This window comes from Sciurus vulgaris (assembly GCF_902686455.1).
Source record: "Sciurus vulgaris genome assembly, chromosome: 6".
NCBI lineage: Eukaryota > Metazoa > Chordata > Mammalia > Rodentia > Sciuridae > Sciurus > Sciurus vulgaris.
The window spans coordinates 135,189,011-135,206,643 of NC_136466.1; the positions used below are offsets into that span (position 1 = coordinate 135,189,011).

General features: G+C 35.0%; 1 protein-coding gene across 2 annotated transcripts in view; it reads right to left on the minus strand.

The window, feature by feature from the left end:
- CCDC152 (coiled-coil domain containing 152) overlaps positions 1 to 17,633 on the minus strand; it is a 58,285-nt gene that overhangs the window by 2,717 nt on the left and 37,935 nt on the right. For both annotated transcript variants that reach the window (XM_079145089.1, XM_079145090.1), the window contains exons 6-7: positions 14,716 to 14,818; positions 1,048 to 1,175 (exon numbers count right to left, since the gene is read on the minus strand). In XM_079145089.1, the coding sequence (XP_079001215.1) occupies positions 1,048 to 1,175; positions 14,716 to 14,818 (231 nt within the window). The remainder of the gene's footprint in view (positions 1 to 1,047; positions 1,176 to 14,715; positions 14,819 to 17,633) is intronic.

Here is a 17,633-nt window from a genome sequence, read left to right on the forward strand (position 1 = left end):
GAATAATTCTTCTCTTCTTCCGCCTTCTTCTTCCTTTTTCTTCTTATCCTTCCCCTTCCTCTTCTTCTTCTTCTTCCTCCCCCATCCCCCTCTCCCCTCCCTCTCCCCCTCCCTCCTTCTCCTTCTCCTTCTTCTTCGTCTTCTTCCCCAGGGATTTTACCCAGGGAAACTTAACCACTGAGTCACATTCCAGCCTTTTTTATTTTGAGAAAGGGTTGTGCTAGGTTGCTGAGGCTGGCCTTGAATTTGTGATTCTCCTGTCTCAGTCTACTGAGCTGCTGGGATTGTAGGCATGTGCGACTGTACCCAGTGACCCGTGAATTCTTACAACATAAGGTAAAAATGGGAATTAAAGTGGGGAAGCAAAATGAGATGGAAGAATATGGAAAGGAGATAGGTAAAAAAAAAAAAAAAAAAATTAAAGGGCAGATATTTTGTCAAAATTATCAGGATCTCTGAGATTCCAACATGTGATTAAGGCTTCAGAAAAGAGATGGAGCCTCAGTCTTTGAGATGCCCCACCTGAAGTCCCTTAACATTTTTTAAAACAAGAAATTAGGTTTGTTTGTCCATATAATAGATGTTTTTACATAAATTATTTTTGAAAATTTTGTCTTTTAATCCCAGATGAAATAAAAAATAATTTCTAGTTGGTTTACTACATACAGTTCCACAATTTCTTCTGGGGAGAGATGTTGAGAATTAAAAACATTCTCCCAGGCTGGAATGGCAGTCTTAAGATGCCTATATAAACCTGACTTTAAAATGCTGGCAATCCTTGAGTTATCTATCTCACTCTCAGAGGAGACAACACCCTCCTTGGAAAAAAGAACAATGTGAACAACTAGAGAGTCCACCTTCAGTTCCACTGTTGACATGCAGTGCAGATGACTGAGCAGTGTCTATGATGAAGAATGAGCATAAGTGAAGTCCTCTCACAGAACTGTTTTTAATCCTGAAATTTATCTCACCATGATGAACAATACTTGAAGTATGGTTTAGACTGAGTGATATATCCTCAAGTTTAGTAGACTCTCAAATACCCACCTCTAGCTGTAGTTTGATTATTTCATTTTGTTTTTCCTTTTCTTGAGTTCTTAACTTTGCATTTAACTCTGATATTTCCATTTCCTTTTTCTCTATTAGTTCCTTGTGCTTTTCTTCATTTAATTCAACTGAATAAAACAAAAATCCATTCACTTAACAGTTCAAAAATATTATATGCTTATATAATTAGGTATTTTAAACAATTCACAAGAAAGTAAATTTTATTGTTTTATGTGTGGGGTAGTTTTCATATATTTTTGAGAACTTGCAAAATGTTTGAAACACAAAGGTCACTCATGAAATGCTTCTGAATGAATAAATTAATTTGTACTCTTACTAGGGATACAAGCTTAGATTCCTAGAGAGCCTAAACCACCTAATAGAGCAACATCAAGCCTCTGTCTCTCCTGAACGATCAGGCCTCTCTCAAGTTAACATCATGTCTCTAAACTTCATCAAATTTCCTCTTGTCTTAACTTTCTAATTCATGTGAATGGCATTACAGCACCTAAAATGGGAAACTCAAGAAAATCTTTCATTTTGAAGAGAAAATTTTGATTCGATGAGTCCACAAATCCCACAAATAAGGGACTTCCATTCACAACTAATCCATTAGTTACTTGAGTCCTCACTTTTCTTCTTGGATTCTATACTCAGTCTCTACATCCTACTCAGCTTTGCCAGGTCAGTCTTTTTACAGCATACTGCTAAAGATGGTCATTACCTTCTCAGAAATCTTTAGTTGCTTTCCCTTTCTAGACAACAAAAGGGTCAAAGAATACAGGTCAAGCCACAGTCTTTCCCTTGCTGAACTTTTTCATGTAATGTGATGAAAGGGTAGGAAGTAGACTATTATTCGTTAACATGCCCCAACATCTTCCTCTTTAATACCTTGGTTTTTCAATTTCTCTTTTCTTTGAGGCCCTTCTTTTCCTCTAATAGTCAATCTTATCCATACTCAGAATTTAGAATCAGGGTCCTAGTATAAGCTCCCATCGTTGTCTGAGATGAGGTAAAGCCCAGAAGAATATATTCAATCATATAAAGTTCTAAAGAAATTGCTTCCCTTTCAGTCTACTCTGAACCCATTATGTGCCTGGAGGCAGCATTGATGAAGATTTGAGTGGAGAGAAGTTATGATTAAAATAAAAACTAAAGCACTGAAATGGATTCATCTTCAGATATTTTATTAGGAGATAGACATATGATTTTATTTATCCTAATTTCCTTGAAAGATTTTGTTATTAAGCTTATGCTGGTCTTATGAAATGGTGTTAAAAGCTCCTGTGTTAATGAAGAAGGTGAAATGATTATGAGAGTCATAACCTAATAAGTGGCTTACTCCATTTGATGGATTAATAATTAATACAGTAATTTGAAAGGACAACTGTACTGGGTGGTAACTATAGGCAGGTGGGGCATGGTTGAAGGAGGTGGGTCACTGAGGTGGATGTGCCTTTGGGATTATATCTTGACTCATGGCTCCTGCCTCTCTGCTTCCTGACTGCCATAAGCTGAATAGCTTTCCTCGACTATGCCCTTTCACCATGTTTTGCCTCACCTTAGGCCCAAAGTAAGGGAGTTGGCACACCATGAACTGAGACCTCTGAAACCCGTGAGTAAAAATAAACATTGCCTCCTTTTAAGTGTTTTCATCAGGTATTTTGGTCACAATTGGGAAATGTTCCCTTTCTTTTGATTAATGTTCTGAAAGAGTTGCATAATATGGTCTCTTCTTTCCCCTGAAATGTTTGGCAGAATTTCCCCAAGAAAGTCATCTGAGACTGGAATTGTCTTCCTGGAAATTTTTAAATCATAGATATAACTTTTCTATTTCCTCGAAAGTTTCAAATTTAGTTATAAAGGTATTATGTAGTTTAGTATGCAGTTCATTCTCAAAGTTTGCAATGATTTCCTTTTTCTCATTTCTGATATTGGTTATTTGTACTTCCTTTTTTTTTTTTTACTTGATCAGTCTTGATGGGAGTTAATCAGTTCACCAGTTTTTTCAAAACCTTTATGGCTCTGACCTTCTTTGCTATATATTTGTTTGCAATTTCACTAATCTGACATTCTTCTAATTTCTTTGGGTCTAAGTTTCTTTTTTCCCTTTAAATTCCTGATATAATTAGATAGCTGGTTTTAACCTTTTTTCAGTATTTGTATTTGAAGCTATATATTTGCCCATAAACAACTACATAAGTGCTTTTTTAATTTGTTTTGCTTTGTTTTTTTTTGGAGGTGGTGGTACCGAGGATTAAACACAGGGTCTTTTGCATGTTAAGACAAGCACTGTGTCACTATATCCTGCCCCTTTTTGTTTTGTTTTGTTTTTTTTTTAATAATTTATTTTTTTTTTATTGTAAACAAATGGGATACATGTTGTTTCTCTGTTTGTACATGGCACAAAGGCATACCATTTGTGTAATCATAAATTTACATAGAGTAATGTTGTTTGATTCATTCTGTTATTTTTTCCCTTCCCCCCACCCCTCCCACCCCTCTTTACCCTCTATACAGTCCTTCCTTCCTCCATACTTGCCCCCCTCCCTAACCCTAACTCTAACCCTAACACTAACCCTTCCCTCCCCCCCATTATGTGTCATCCTCCACTTATTAGCGATATCATTCGTCCTTTGGCTTTTTGAGATTGGCTTATCTCACTTAGCATGATATTCTCCAATTTCATCCATTTGCCTGCAAATGCCATAATTTTATCATTCTTTATGGCTGAGTAATATTCCATTGTATATATATACCACAGTTTCTTTATCCACTCATCAATTGAAGGGCATCTAGGTTGGTTCCACAGTCTGGCTATTGTGAATTGAGCAGCTATGAACATTGATGTGGCTGTGTCTCTGTAGTATGCTGATTTTAAGTCCTTTGGGTATAGGCCAAGGAGTGGGATAGCTGGGTCAAATGGAGGGTCCATTCCGAGTTTTCTAAGGAATCTCCACACTGCTTTCCACAGTGGCTGCACTAATTTGCAGCCCCACCAGCAATGTATGAGTGTACCTTTCTCCCCACATCCTCGCCAACACCTGTTGTTGCTCGTATTCTTGATAATCGCCATTCTAATTGGGGTGAGATGGAATCTTAGGGTAGTTTTGATTTGAGACAGGGTCTTGGTTAAGTTTCCCTAGTTGATCTTGAATTTGTGATCTTCCTGTCTCATGTTTGAAGCAGCTGGGATTCTAAGTGTGTTCCATAATACCTAGCTGCATAAGTTTTGATATGTACTGTTTTCTGCATAATTCAGTTCAAAATAATTTTCAACTTCCTTTGGGATTTCTACCTTGATTGCCAGGTTATTCATAAAAATTTTTCAAGAATATTTTCTAGTTATAACTTTTTCTAGTTATCTGTTTTGCCAAATTTGCCTTAATTGCTATAGATTCAGAGAACACACTCTATGATTTCAGACCTATGAAATGTGGAAAAAATCACCTTTGAGTTCATGACTCAAATTTCTTAAATGTTTCATGAGCACTTGAAAAAAGGCATACTTTGTATTTACTGTTTATAGTGTTTCATACAGGCCAATTGGCATTGGTTAATTTTGCTGTTTAAATTTTCTATACCATTACAGATTTTGCATGTTTATATATGTTCTTTTTCTACTGCTAAAGAAGGTACCTTTCAAACCTCTCCTATTGCTGTGGATCTGTCTGTTTCTCCTACTATTTCTTTCAACTTTTGCTTCATATATTTAAAACCCTGTTAATTGGTGCATAAAATTTTAGAATTGCTATATTTTTCTTGTGAATTTAATATTTTGTAATTGTGAAATATTCATATTTACCTCTAGTATTTTTGCCATCTTTTCCTATACTTTACCATGTCATCAAAGTTGAAAGAGATGCAAGAAAGATGTAAGTTTCAGTTTGTCCTAACTCTTTCCTAGTTCACACCTAAGTTATCTTTCTGAGTACATGTCTTTCTTGAGAGTTTGTTTGGAGGTTCTAGCAGGGAAGTACAGCTACTCATACACTCTTGACTGAAGAACAGTCCTCCTCTATTAGGGACGGTCCTCCTCTTTGAATAAGTATGCAGCTTCAGGAGGAATGCACATGAAGCAGTGAGAGAGGAAGGGGACACCTGCCTGACCAGCCAGATCAGCCAAAACAACCCTGGCAATCAATGTAGGGACAGAGGTCAAAATCAAATTACCTTTATATCCTGTGGGCAGGTCTTTCCATAGTCTTTATTACTATCCCTCTATACTTTACTAGCTTTCCATAGACTTTACTTCTGGCTCCTATGTCTCTGTTTTAGTCAGCTTTTTGCTGATGTGACTAAAAAACCTGACAAGAACAATTTTAAGGGAGGAAAAGTTTATTTGGGGGCTCACAGTTTCAGAGGTCTCAGTCCATTGAAGGCCAGCTCTGTTCCTTGGGACCAAAGAGTATGGCAGAGGGAAGCAGCTCACATGATGATCAGAAGGCAGAGAGAGAGACTCCACTGGATAGATATAAAATATATACCCCAAAGGCATACCCCCAATGACCCACCTCCAGCTACACACTAGCCACCTTGATTTGCCACTCAGTTAATCCCATCAGGGGATTAATTCACTGATTGGTGAAGTCTCATAACCCAATCATTTCTCCTCTAAACCTTCTTGCATTGTTTCACACATGAGATTTTGAGTGACACATCACGTCTAAACCATAGATTCTGCCCTGTCCTCCAAAGCTCATGATCATCTCACAATGCAAAATATATTTTGTCCATTTTCAAGAGCCCCCATAGTCTCAAAAGTTCAAGATTGCCCAAAAGTTTAAGTCCAAAGGCTCCTCTACTCAGGGCAAGCTTGCATTGTGAGTGCCTATAAAAATCAAAAGTGGTTTACAAATATGCAATATATAAAGGTAGAGAGCAAGCATTTACATTCACAAAAACAGGGGCATAGAAGGAAGGTATGGAACCTAAAGCAAGAATGAAATCCAGCTGGGCAAACAAGATCTGTAGCTTCATGTCTGGCATCTGGAGCACATGGCATGGTGATGTTCTACACAAAGGGCTTGTGTAGCACTACCCCTCTGGCAAAGTGGTCTTTCTCTTGGCTCGTCTCAGCTCGATTCCTGCAGCCTTACTCAGTGGACATTTCATGGTACTGGTATTTCTTAATCTTGGGGATCTCCACTGCAGCTTTGGCTTCTTCCTCACATCTCCACATATTACCCTCTCAAGGCATGCCCACAGGGACTCCAAATCTGCTCACTTTGCCTGGCCTCCCAGGCACTTCCTTTGAAATCTTGGTGGAAGCCTCCATGAGGCTAATAACTAGGGTTAAGGCCCAACATAACTTGTTTGGATGGAGTATTAGGGTTGATAAGGGAGGAAAGTGACTATACCTCAAAGAATCTGCAAGAATTAGCTAGCCTGTATTGGTAAAAGTCATCTGAGCACTCCTGGAAATAGATTTTGAGGGTGCTTTATCAAAGAAGACAAAAAGTAAGACTGGGTAAATAAGAATTAATAGACTTGAGGGTACTACTTTTAAGGGACATAATATCCTAGCAAGGGATGACAGAGAGAAAAACCAGGTGTGAGTGAATTTGTGGGGGCAGGGCTGGGTCCCAGAGTGCCGTATCTAGGACTGATAGAATGTTTAGTAGCTGTGGTTCTTCAACCCAGGACAGATCCTGTTTACTCAGTAATATCCTCTATGCTCAGAGGCATTCAGAGGATATACTGCTTTTGTTTGAACACTTGGCCATGTACCAGAGTACTGACAGAGAACCTTGGTACCAAGGGTGCACAGATTGGACTGGTCCATATGCTTGGCAGGTGGCTCCTGCAGTCACGCCCAGTCTCTGGGTACAAAGAGTAGAGGCTTCAGGAGTTAGATTCACTCCTGTGATTGACAATTTTGCCTTAGTACTTGCTGATGGGCAAGGAGGTTAGGAGCTCAGCCTACAGACTGCTCTAACTAGTTTGGCCTGTTTGAATTGGAGCTGACAAGGAGCATATTAGAATGCAGTAGCATCCCTTACCTTCCCCACCTCCAGCCTGCCAGCCTCCAAAATTACAAGTCTAGGAAAAGAAGTGTTTCCATTTTAAATACCTTGGCAAGGAGGAATTTTAGTCTTTTTTTTGTTTAGTTGGCTTTCAATATTATTGTGTTCTATGTGATTTTGTTTCATTTTCCCTCATTATTGTTTTTGCATACTTTAATTTTATGTATTTTCTTCATTCTTCAACTGGATTTTTTTCAATCTCTTTTTTGTTTCTCATTTTTGTTTCCTTCCCTTCTCTTTTTTCTTTCTTTTTCTTCCCAATTTTTCTTTTATCTTCCCTTTCCCCCTTTAATTTTGCTTTCTTTAATGCTTTATTTCATACTATTTACTCTCCATTTCTTCTCTTTGATTAGTGGAATTAGAGAACTTACTTTTAATAAGTTTTTATTATATGCTGATATCTGGTTTGCTTCCAAGTTGTTACTGGTGGTTATTCTCTTAAAGCAGTGCTAGGGATTGAATTTAGAACTTTGAACACACTGAGTGGATGCTTTGATGTTGAGAAACACTCCTAGAATACCTGGTAAGGAGAAAGTTGCTCACTAAAAAGATACTCACACAATAGTGGAAGAGATATCCATCCCAACAGATACCCAAATCTCAACACAGAAACACAAGAACCATGAGAAAACAAGGCAATAAGATGCTTCTAAAAGTTCACAACTCCCCAGTGACAGAGTCCATGGATATGGTAGTGGATAAAATACTGGACAAAGAATTTAGAAAACTAATTATTAAAATGATCAATGAATTAAAAAGCATACAAGTAAATAGCTGAGTAAATTAATGACAATAAATGCAGGATATGAAAGAGCATTTCAAAAAAGAGATAGCGGTTCTGAAAAAATACAAACAAAAATCTTGGAAATGAAAACTTCAGTAAGTCAAATAAAAATCCAATATCTCATCAACAGACTAGATCAAGCAGAAGAATATGTGGGCTTGAAGATGAGGGGGATAAACTAGACACCCAGAAAGTAATAAAAGAAAAAAAAAAAGAAATTATGAACAAAATATACAAGTTCTATGGGATAATAGTAAAAGACCAAACTAAGACTCATAGGTCTTTAGGAAAGAGCAGAAATAATAGGCTAGTGGCACAGAAAACCTATTCAGTGAAACAATTGCAAAAAATTCACAGTCTTGAAATGAGATGGATATTCAAGTACTGGAGGCATTTAGAACTCTAAATATACATGGCCAGAAAAGAACCTTTCCAATTACATATTATAGATACAATGAAAAAATTCAGAACAAAGAATATTAAAAGTTGCAGGAGAGAAGTGCCCAGTCACTTATAAGGCAAATCCATCAGAATAAGCAGATTTTTCATCAGAAACTCTTAAGGCCAGGAAAGAATGGAATGATATATTTCAAGCCCCAAAAGAAAATACCTGACAACCTAATCACTATATCCAGCAAAGCTCTCTTTCAGAATCAAAGAATAAATAAAGACCTTCGAAGTTAAGCATAAACTAAAGGAATTCATGACCACTAAGCCAGCATTGCAAAAGGGATTTTAAGGAATAATCCACACAGAAGAGGAAGATAAGCACAACCAAGAGAGCACAGTAAAGAGTGCATCTCATTAGAAGGGTAGATAAGCAAATAAGAATTAGAAATGAATCAGATATTAGAAAAATAAAGTGATAGGAAAAAGTATATACTTTTTAATTTAATAATAAATCTGAATGTAATGATTTTAATTCTCCAATTAGAAGACACAGACTGGTGGACTAGATTAAAAATCTAAGATCCAACTGTGCACTGCTTGCAAGAACCACACGTAACTAGCAAAGACATTCATAAACTGAAGGATGAAAAATGATACTCCATGCAAATGAAATAAAAACAAGTAGAAGTACCTGTACTCATACTGGACAAGGCAGATTTCAAGCCCAAATTAGTAGAGAATAGAAGGTCATTACATATTAGTAAAGGAACAATTTACCAAGAAGATGCAATGATTGAAGCACAGAATGTTGTGTATCTAATCGTAAGACAAACACAACTGGACATAAAGGGACAGATAGGTTACACTATAATAATAGTGTGTGACTTTAATACCCCATTCTTACAAGTAGATAGGTCATCCAGACCAAAACAACAAACAACAAAGAAACACAAGAGTCAAACTGCACTATAGATCAAATGGACTTAACAGACATCTACAGACTGTTTCATCTAATAATGCAGAATATACATTATTTCTAGCAGTTGTTATAACTTTCCCCAAAATTGATCATATTTTAGGCCCTAACACAAATTTTAACAAATACCCAAAGATCAAATGATTTCTTGCATCCTGTCATATCAAAATGGAATGGAATTTTAAACCAACGGCAAGAGAAACTATAGAAACTAGCCATTCTAAGTGGGATGATGCTATTTCATGGTGGTTTTGAGTTGTATATCCCTGATGATTAGTGGTGTTCCATATTTTCTCATATACTTGTCAGTCATTTGTATATCTTCTTTTGAGAAATGTCTGTTCAGGTCACCAACACAGACACTTAACCTGGAGCTCACAATAGTCTAGGGTGGGGACACTCCACAATTTCCCCAATGCTGAATTTGTAGAATTGAATGAGGATGTATATGTGCCTGTAATGTAATATCGTCTCAAAACCCTGTTATATCTAAAAAGCATCAAAATAGCCGAAATACATAAACAATTAATAAACCCCATGTTTTACTCATACTACTCAAAAACATTCAAACACACAATTCATAAAAGTGTTAACTAAAATACTCTGGTCTTCTCAAAAAGACCATTTATTTCTCAAAAAATAAATGTTAGCATGGTGGCTGAGAAAGTGAAACTCTCATATACTGTTGGTGGAAATTTAAATTAGCTGGGCTATTATGGAAAACAGTATGAAGGTTTCTCAAAAAACTAGAAATAGAAATGCCACATGGTCTAGTAATCCTACTCCTGGGCATATATTCAAGGGACATGAAACCTGTATATCAAAGAGACACACTGTGCTCTCATGTTTATTGCAGCACTATTTACAATGTTGAGATGAAATAAATTAAGGTGTTTGTGGACTGATGAATGGATAAAGAAAATGTGGTACAGATGTACAATGGAATATTGCAGTCACAAAATGAATGAAATTCTGTCATTTGTAGTAACATGGATGGAACTGAAGGGCAAACAAATAGTGCATGTTCTTACTTATATATAGAAGCTAAAATGTCAATCTCATAGAGGTAGAAAGTAGAATAGTGGTTATCAGCACCTGGGAAGGGTGTAAGGGTAGGAGAATAGAGAGAGGAAGGTTCATGCTACAGGGGTGAAATTGAATAGGAGGAATAATTTCTAATGTTCTGTAGTACAGTAGGATAACTATGGTTGGTAACATTAATTGAATATTTTAAAAGAACTAAAAGGATTTTGAAAGTTCTCAAAACAAAGAAATGATATAATAAATATCTGAGATGATAGATATACCATTTGCCCTGATCTAATCATTATACATTGAAATTGTGTGATTGAAATTACATACTGTACCCCATAAATATATGTACTACTATCAATTAAAAATAAAAATGCATTAAAAAGGGAAAAAAAGAAACTATAGAAACTATAAAAACACATGGAGACTGAAAAATAAACCTTTGAACAATCAAAATGAAATTAAATGAATCAAATGACACACTTGTGTGTTAGAGTCTACATCAAAAAATTAGGGAGAACCCAAATAAATAACCTAATGATGCATCTCAAGGTCTTAAAAAAAACAAGAACAAGTCAAACCTAAAATCAGCAGAAGGAAAAAATTAATAAAATAATAAAGACTACAGCTGAAATTCATGAAATAGACACTAAAATAACATTATAAAGGATCAATGAAACAGAGCTGGTTCTTTGAAAAGATAAACAAGACTGATAAACTCTGAGTCAAACTAACTAAAAGAAAGAGAAGACCCAAATTAATAAAATCAGAGATGAAAAAAAGATATTACAACAGATACTACTGAAATCCAAAGGATCATAATGGATTATTTTGGAAAACCTATTTTCCAACAGACTGGAAAATCTAGAAGAAATGGGTAAATTTATAATCATATTCAACCTACCAGAATTGAATCAAGAGAATAAAAAATTCTAAGCAGACCAATAACAAGCAATGAGATTGAGGCAGTAATAAGAAGTCTCCCAACAAAGAAGCAGATGGATTCACTGCTGAATTTAAGCAGAACTTTACAAAAAAAAATTAATACCAAAGCTCCTCAAACTATTCCATGAAACACAAAATGAAGAAATGTTTCCAAACTCATTCAATGAAGCAAGCATCAAAATGAAATCATAACTAGATGATGACTGAACATGAAAAAATAAAATTAATTACCAATATCTTTGACGAACAGATGCAAAAATCCTCACAAAATACTTGCAAATTGAATTCAATGACACATTAAAAAGATAATATACCATGATTAAGTTGGTTCCATTTCATGAATGAAAGGATTACAAACAGGAAATAAGAAAAATTATTCCTATTTGCAGTTGTTATAATCCTAAATTTAGAAAACCCTAAAAACTCCATCAGGAGACTTTTAGATCTGATAAACAAATTCAGCAAAGTAGCAGATGTGCAAAAATCAATAGTGTTTCTATATATCAATAACAAACACACTGATTAAGCAATCAGAAAAACAGTTCAATTCACAATATGTTAAAATAGTACTCAGGAATAAACCTAAATAAGAAGGTGAAAGATATCTACAATTAAAATTACAGAGCACTCTTAAAAGGAATTGAAGAAGATACCAGAAGATGGAATGATCTCCCATCTTCATGGATTAGCAAAATTAATACTGTTACTATGTGCATAATACTGAAAGAAACCTACAGATTGAATGCAATCCCCAATACCAATTACATTCTCCAGAGAATGTAAAAACAAAAACAAAACAAACAAAATTATAAAAATTGTTTAAAAAAATATTTTTAGTTGTAGATGGACATAATACCTTTATTTATTTTTTAATGTGTTGCTGAGGGTCAAACCCAGTACCTCATGTATGTAAAGTGCTCTACCACTGAGCTACAGCCCCAGTCCCAGCCCTGTAAAAATTCTTATGGAAGAATAAAAGACCCAGAATAGCTAAAGCCATCATGAGCAACAAGAGCAATGCTGGAAATATCATATTACCAGATATGAAAATATATTACAAAGTCATTGTAACAAAACAGCATGGTATTGTCTTAAAAACAGACAATGGATCAATGGAATACAACAGAAGGCACAGAAATAAACTCACACAACTACAGTTTTCTGATTCTTGACACACATTGGAAAAGACAACTTCTTTAACAAATGGTACTGGGAAAACCGTATCTCCATAGTAGAAGATTGAGACTAGATCCCTAAATGCTCACCCTGTACAAAAATGAATTCAAAACAGACCAAAGACTTGAGTATAAGACTTGAAACTTGGAAAATACTTAGAAAAAAAAAAAAGGGAAACTCTTCAAGATGTAGGCACAGTCAATAACTTCCTGAATAGGACTTCAATAGCTCAGGAAATAACAGTAAAAATTGACAAATGGAATTGCATCAAATTAAAAAGCTTTTGCACAGCAAAGGAAACAACAGAGTGAACAGAGAGGTTACAGAATGGGAGAAAAATCTTAGCAACTCTTCTGACTGAGGACTAATATCCAGAATATATAAAGGACTCAAGAAAGTAAATACCAAAAAAGTAAATAACCAACCAATAGACAGGCAAATGAGTTGAGCAGACACTTCTCAAAAGAATAAAAATGGTCAATAATTTTATAAAAAATATTTTATAAAAATGTTCAACATCGTTAGCCATTAGGGAAATGCATATCAAAAGTATATTTAGAGTTCATCTCACCCTACTCAGAATTGCTATCTTCAAGAATTTAAACAAACAAACAAAGAAACTAAACAATAAATGCTTCCAAAGATATGGGGGAAATCCCTTATATACTGTTGGTGGGAATATAAATCAGTAGAATCACTATACAAATCACTGTAGAGGTTCCTCAAAAAGTTGAAAACATAAGTACTGCATGATCCAGATACAGTACTTCAGTGTATAACTGAAGGAATTAAAGTCTGCATACTATAGAAATACCTGCATACCTGTGTTTACTGTGGCACAATTCACAATAGAAAGTTATGGGAAGAGCCTAGGTGCCGATCAACTGATGAACAGATAAAAAAAAAATGTGGCAAATATGCACACAACGAAGTATTCTTTGGTTGTAAATGAAGAACAAGTCATGCTGATTTTAGGAAAATGAATGGGACTAGATATAAACATGCTAAGTGAAATAAGCCAAACTCAGAAAGACAAATATTGAAAGTTTTCTCTCATATGTGGAATCTGGGATGGGGAAGATGCTATGAAAGTAGAAAGGAGATTATTAGAAAAAAAGGGGGCAGGGAAGAGGGGAGTAATGAAGGCATGGAAATGACTAAAATATGCTATATGCATGTATGATGAAACCATTATTGTATATGTATATTGCATATATATATGGAATCATTATTCCAAATAATTAATGTGCACTAATAAAAAATGAAAGTTGGCATGTTGGAATGAATATACCATGTAAGGCCAGAAGATTAACTATTAACCAAAGCTATCAGAAATGCATTGGTGAGAAGCAAACCAGCGTCACCAAAAGTTCAATATTTATTTTTTTCTGTAAGCTGGGGCCAACAGTAGAAGAGGTGGTCATACAAGATTGTCAGTTTCCATAGTATAATAGAAGCCAGATGCTTAACCATGAAAAGCCAGGAAGCCACAATTACCACAATGACTAGGAAGGTCAGAGAGCAACCAAAGGGACTTACTCATGGATAGTTGTAGAGATAGTTAATAGATGGGCAGCCAAATATGCTTAATATTGTGCATAATCCTTTATTGTGCTTTTTGTTTCCTTCCAAGAAATTATGCCTAATTAAAAGGCATAATTTACAAAGACATTCTCATGCTTTCTTCTATCAGTTTTATGTTGTTTGATTTTACATTTAGACTTATCATTCATTTCAAGTTAATTTTTGCATACAATATGCATAAAGATGGGCCCATTAAAGAAGATTTATTTATTTATTTTGTACTGGGGATTGAACTCAGAGGCACTCGGCCACGGAGTCATATTCCCAGACCTGTTTGGTATTTTATGTAGAGACAGGGTCTCACTGAGTTGCTTATCACTTCACTTTTGCTGAGGCTGACTTTGATCTCACCATCCTCCTGCCTTGTCTCCCAAGTCACTGAGATTACAGATATGTGCCACCACACCCAGCTAGGAAGATTTTAATAGCCATGATAAACCAATTAAACCTCAATATAAGCTTATGAGACCTGCAAAACACTGAAGAAAATTTCATTAGTAAAATTATATTCAATGTGCTGAGCTTATAAATACATTATTACTTATACATGTATATTAAGATCACTTATATTAGATAATGTAAGTGTAAACACTACAAATGAAATTTTGAAATATATCACATAAATATATACAATGATATGAAACCTAAATTAAAATGTATCAAGACAGTATATTCAAGAATAATGGCTATTAATGAAAAAAAATATGCAACTGTTTTATGGTATCTTAGACTCACTAAATTAAAAATAAACTTACCTTTTTTCTGCATATCCTGATAAAGTTTGCTTATTACTATTTTATGTTCCTCCTCTTTGATTTTCATTTCACTCACAAGTTTGGCAATATTATTTTTATATTCCTAGAGATTAAAATATATATTCATTTTTCAATCTAAATATGTATGCATAATTTTTGATTAACTGGTAAGGTGAAATTTTTAGTTTATATTTATTTCAATATGTAATCTTATCTAGAATGGAAAAATATTGCCCATTGTTTGAATAATTAGCTGTGAGATAGACCAATTTCTTCATGTGTATGCATTTTAATTTTTTAATTGACAAAAATTATATACAATGTATCACTTGTTTTCATATATATATATTCATGGTGAAATGACAAAATCAAGCTAATTAACATATCTATTATCTCATACTTTTTTGTGGTTAAGAATATTTGAAATCTACTCTCTTGGCAATTTTCATATATATGATATATTATTTCTAACTACAATCACCATGTTGTACAATATAGTTACTGAACTGAAATCTTCTATCCTTTGACCAGCAGCTATCCAGTCATAGCTCACCCTTCAGTAACTTCCCCAACACCCACAGCTCCTGTTAATCACCACTGTACTCTCTGCTTCTATGAGTTTCACAAGAAAGACCAGTTTCTGATCCAAAAAGATGAAGATCATACTAAAACAATGCCTTATCTTTGTTTCCTGAATATACCTAATCAGTGTTTAGTATATTGTGTTCGTTCAAAATAATTGATTTAACTGTATGAATAAGTGCCACTACAATATTAAAATATATAATCCAAAGCTAAACTTTAGACTTAACAGAAGGTACTGTGTGATAGATTGTAAATTTACTCTAACGTATGGTCTGGACTGAACTTCTATTTCTGAAAATTATATGAATATTTCTAATTCCCAGTAAAGATTAAGAATTACCCACGGTGAGCATTGGCTTTGTGAGAAAGTATCCAGAGAAAGATGTATTTGAGACATGAAAAGTCCTCAGTGGCTGTGGAGATTAGCTTCTTAGGTTATGGAAACATAGGGATAATTTATTATTATAACAAGGAGTGGAGCAAAGAGTAGTAATGGGAGAAAAATCCCCCCCAAATGAGTTTAACAACTTGCCAGGTATATTGTCCTATATAAAGAAACAAGGCAGAGGCCTCAGCTGTAGGCAAGAGAAAATAAAAGCAAAATTAACAAAAGTTAAATAGCATAGTAGAAAAAAAAAACAATAATAGAGGCAAAAAGTCAAGAAAAGTCTCTAAACATAATAAAAGCTCAGATGGGATTCACCATTGTATTCCCAACTCCTTGCATCTATCTATCTATCTATCTATCTATCTATCTATCTATCTATCTATCTATCTATCTATCTATCTACCAATCAATCTATCTTGATATATATTTGTTGAATAAAAGTGAATACCAGTAAGAATTATGTAGGTCAGATCTATTAGCTGGTCTAGACCCAGCTTTTCATAGTCCATCAACTTCCTGAAATTTCATGCAAAATTTGTATGTGTGTGTGTGTGTGTGTGTGTGTGTGTGTGTTGCACATGCACACAAGCACACTTTCCTTTGAGCATTTTCCCCAGGACGGATTCATAGCTATTAGCAGACATTCAGTGGTATTGAGGAAGTAAAACTAAACAACACCAATACAAAAAGATGTACTGACTTGTGTGTCTATAATTAAAAACAGACATGCATTCCTCCAGATTACCTTCATTTAAGGGATATAGTCTGGATTGCTATTTGTGTTACTAACATACAAGGTAAACTGCAGAAATGAACAAACCAATTCAACTTCTCGGCTCTGATTAAAGCTGGGCAGGTGAATATAGGGATGAATCTCCCAAAGTGCCATTTTCATATGCATATATATAGACTTCTTAGATAGGCAATTAGAAAAGCCAGAGTGGATTTTATAAACTATACTGGTTGCATTGTTGTTGCTGCTCTGAGAAACGATAAAAGAAAATTCTGTGTTCCTTTCCATTTCCCACTAACTTTGCTACCTGAATATGCTACCACTAAGATGGAATGAATTCATTGATTTGTAAGACAGGTTTTCACGCCAGCTTTCAGGCATAAAGGTATCCTCATTTCTGCGCTAAGGTGGGCTGTATTTCAGTAGTTCTCCCTCATTTTAGCCTATGCCAGTCCTAAGGAATGCAATTCCTTCTTTTTTTTTGTTTTTCTAATAGCACCGAGACCCAATAAATTATAGTTTGTGTCTTTTTCTCATCTGTTTCTGGAAACTTTATATCCTCAAAGATAGCCTCTAGTTGCATTCTTGTTTTACGGATTTTCTGTATGTAAATTATAAAAATCTTCCCAATCTCACAAATATTGCCATGACGTACCCCCAGAATATGTTCCTAGGGAATGGTTATCTATGAGTTTTTAATGTATCCTTGGAGGTTTTGTACTGGTGAATCCTCACTGGATTGAGGTCATTTTTTTTTAGCTTGCTTTGGACAGCAGATAATTAAGAAATGCAAAATGTTGTGTTGTCATGTTTTCTCATTAGTTTCCAGCTTTCTGAAAAAAATTTCTGTAGTATTTGAGATAAAGCAGTTTTCTAGAGCTTAAAATTTCAGAAGGGAAAGAAGGCAAAATCTTCTCTTCTCCCTGCTGCAATTACAGCCTGACTTCACCATCTATTGTTGAGCTCTACAGTCAAGACATGAAAGGAATCAAGCAAGAATAAAGGAAGGAGGGAAAAGAAAGGGAAAGAGAAAAAAGAACATTATACATCCCAGAGAGCCTTAAACTATCTCAAAGTTGGTGATGAAAAACTAAATTTTTCAGGAGCACAGAGAAGACACTTTTTTATTTACTGGTCTTACTCAGAAGTCTTGGGCAGTTTCACAGTTAGCTTGCGTTTCTTCTCACATAAGACAGAATTTAGAGAAGATCT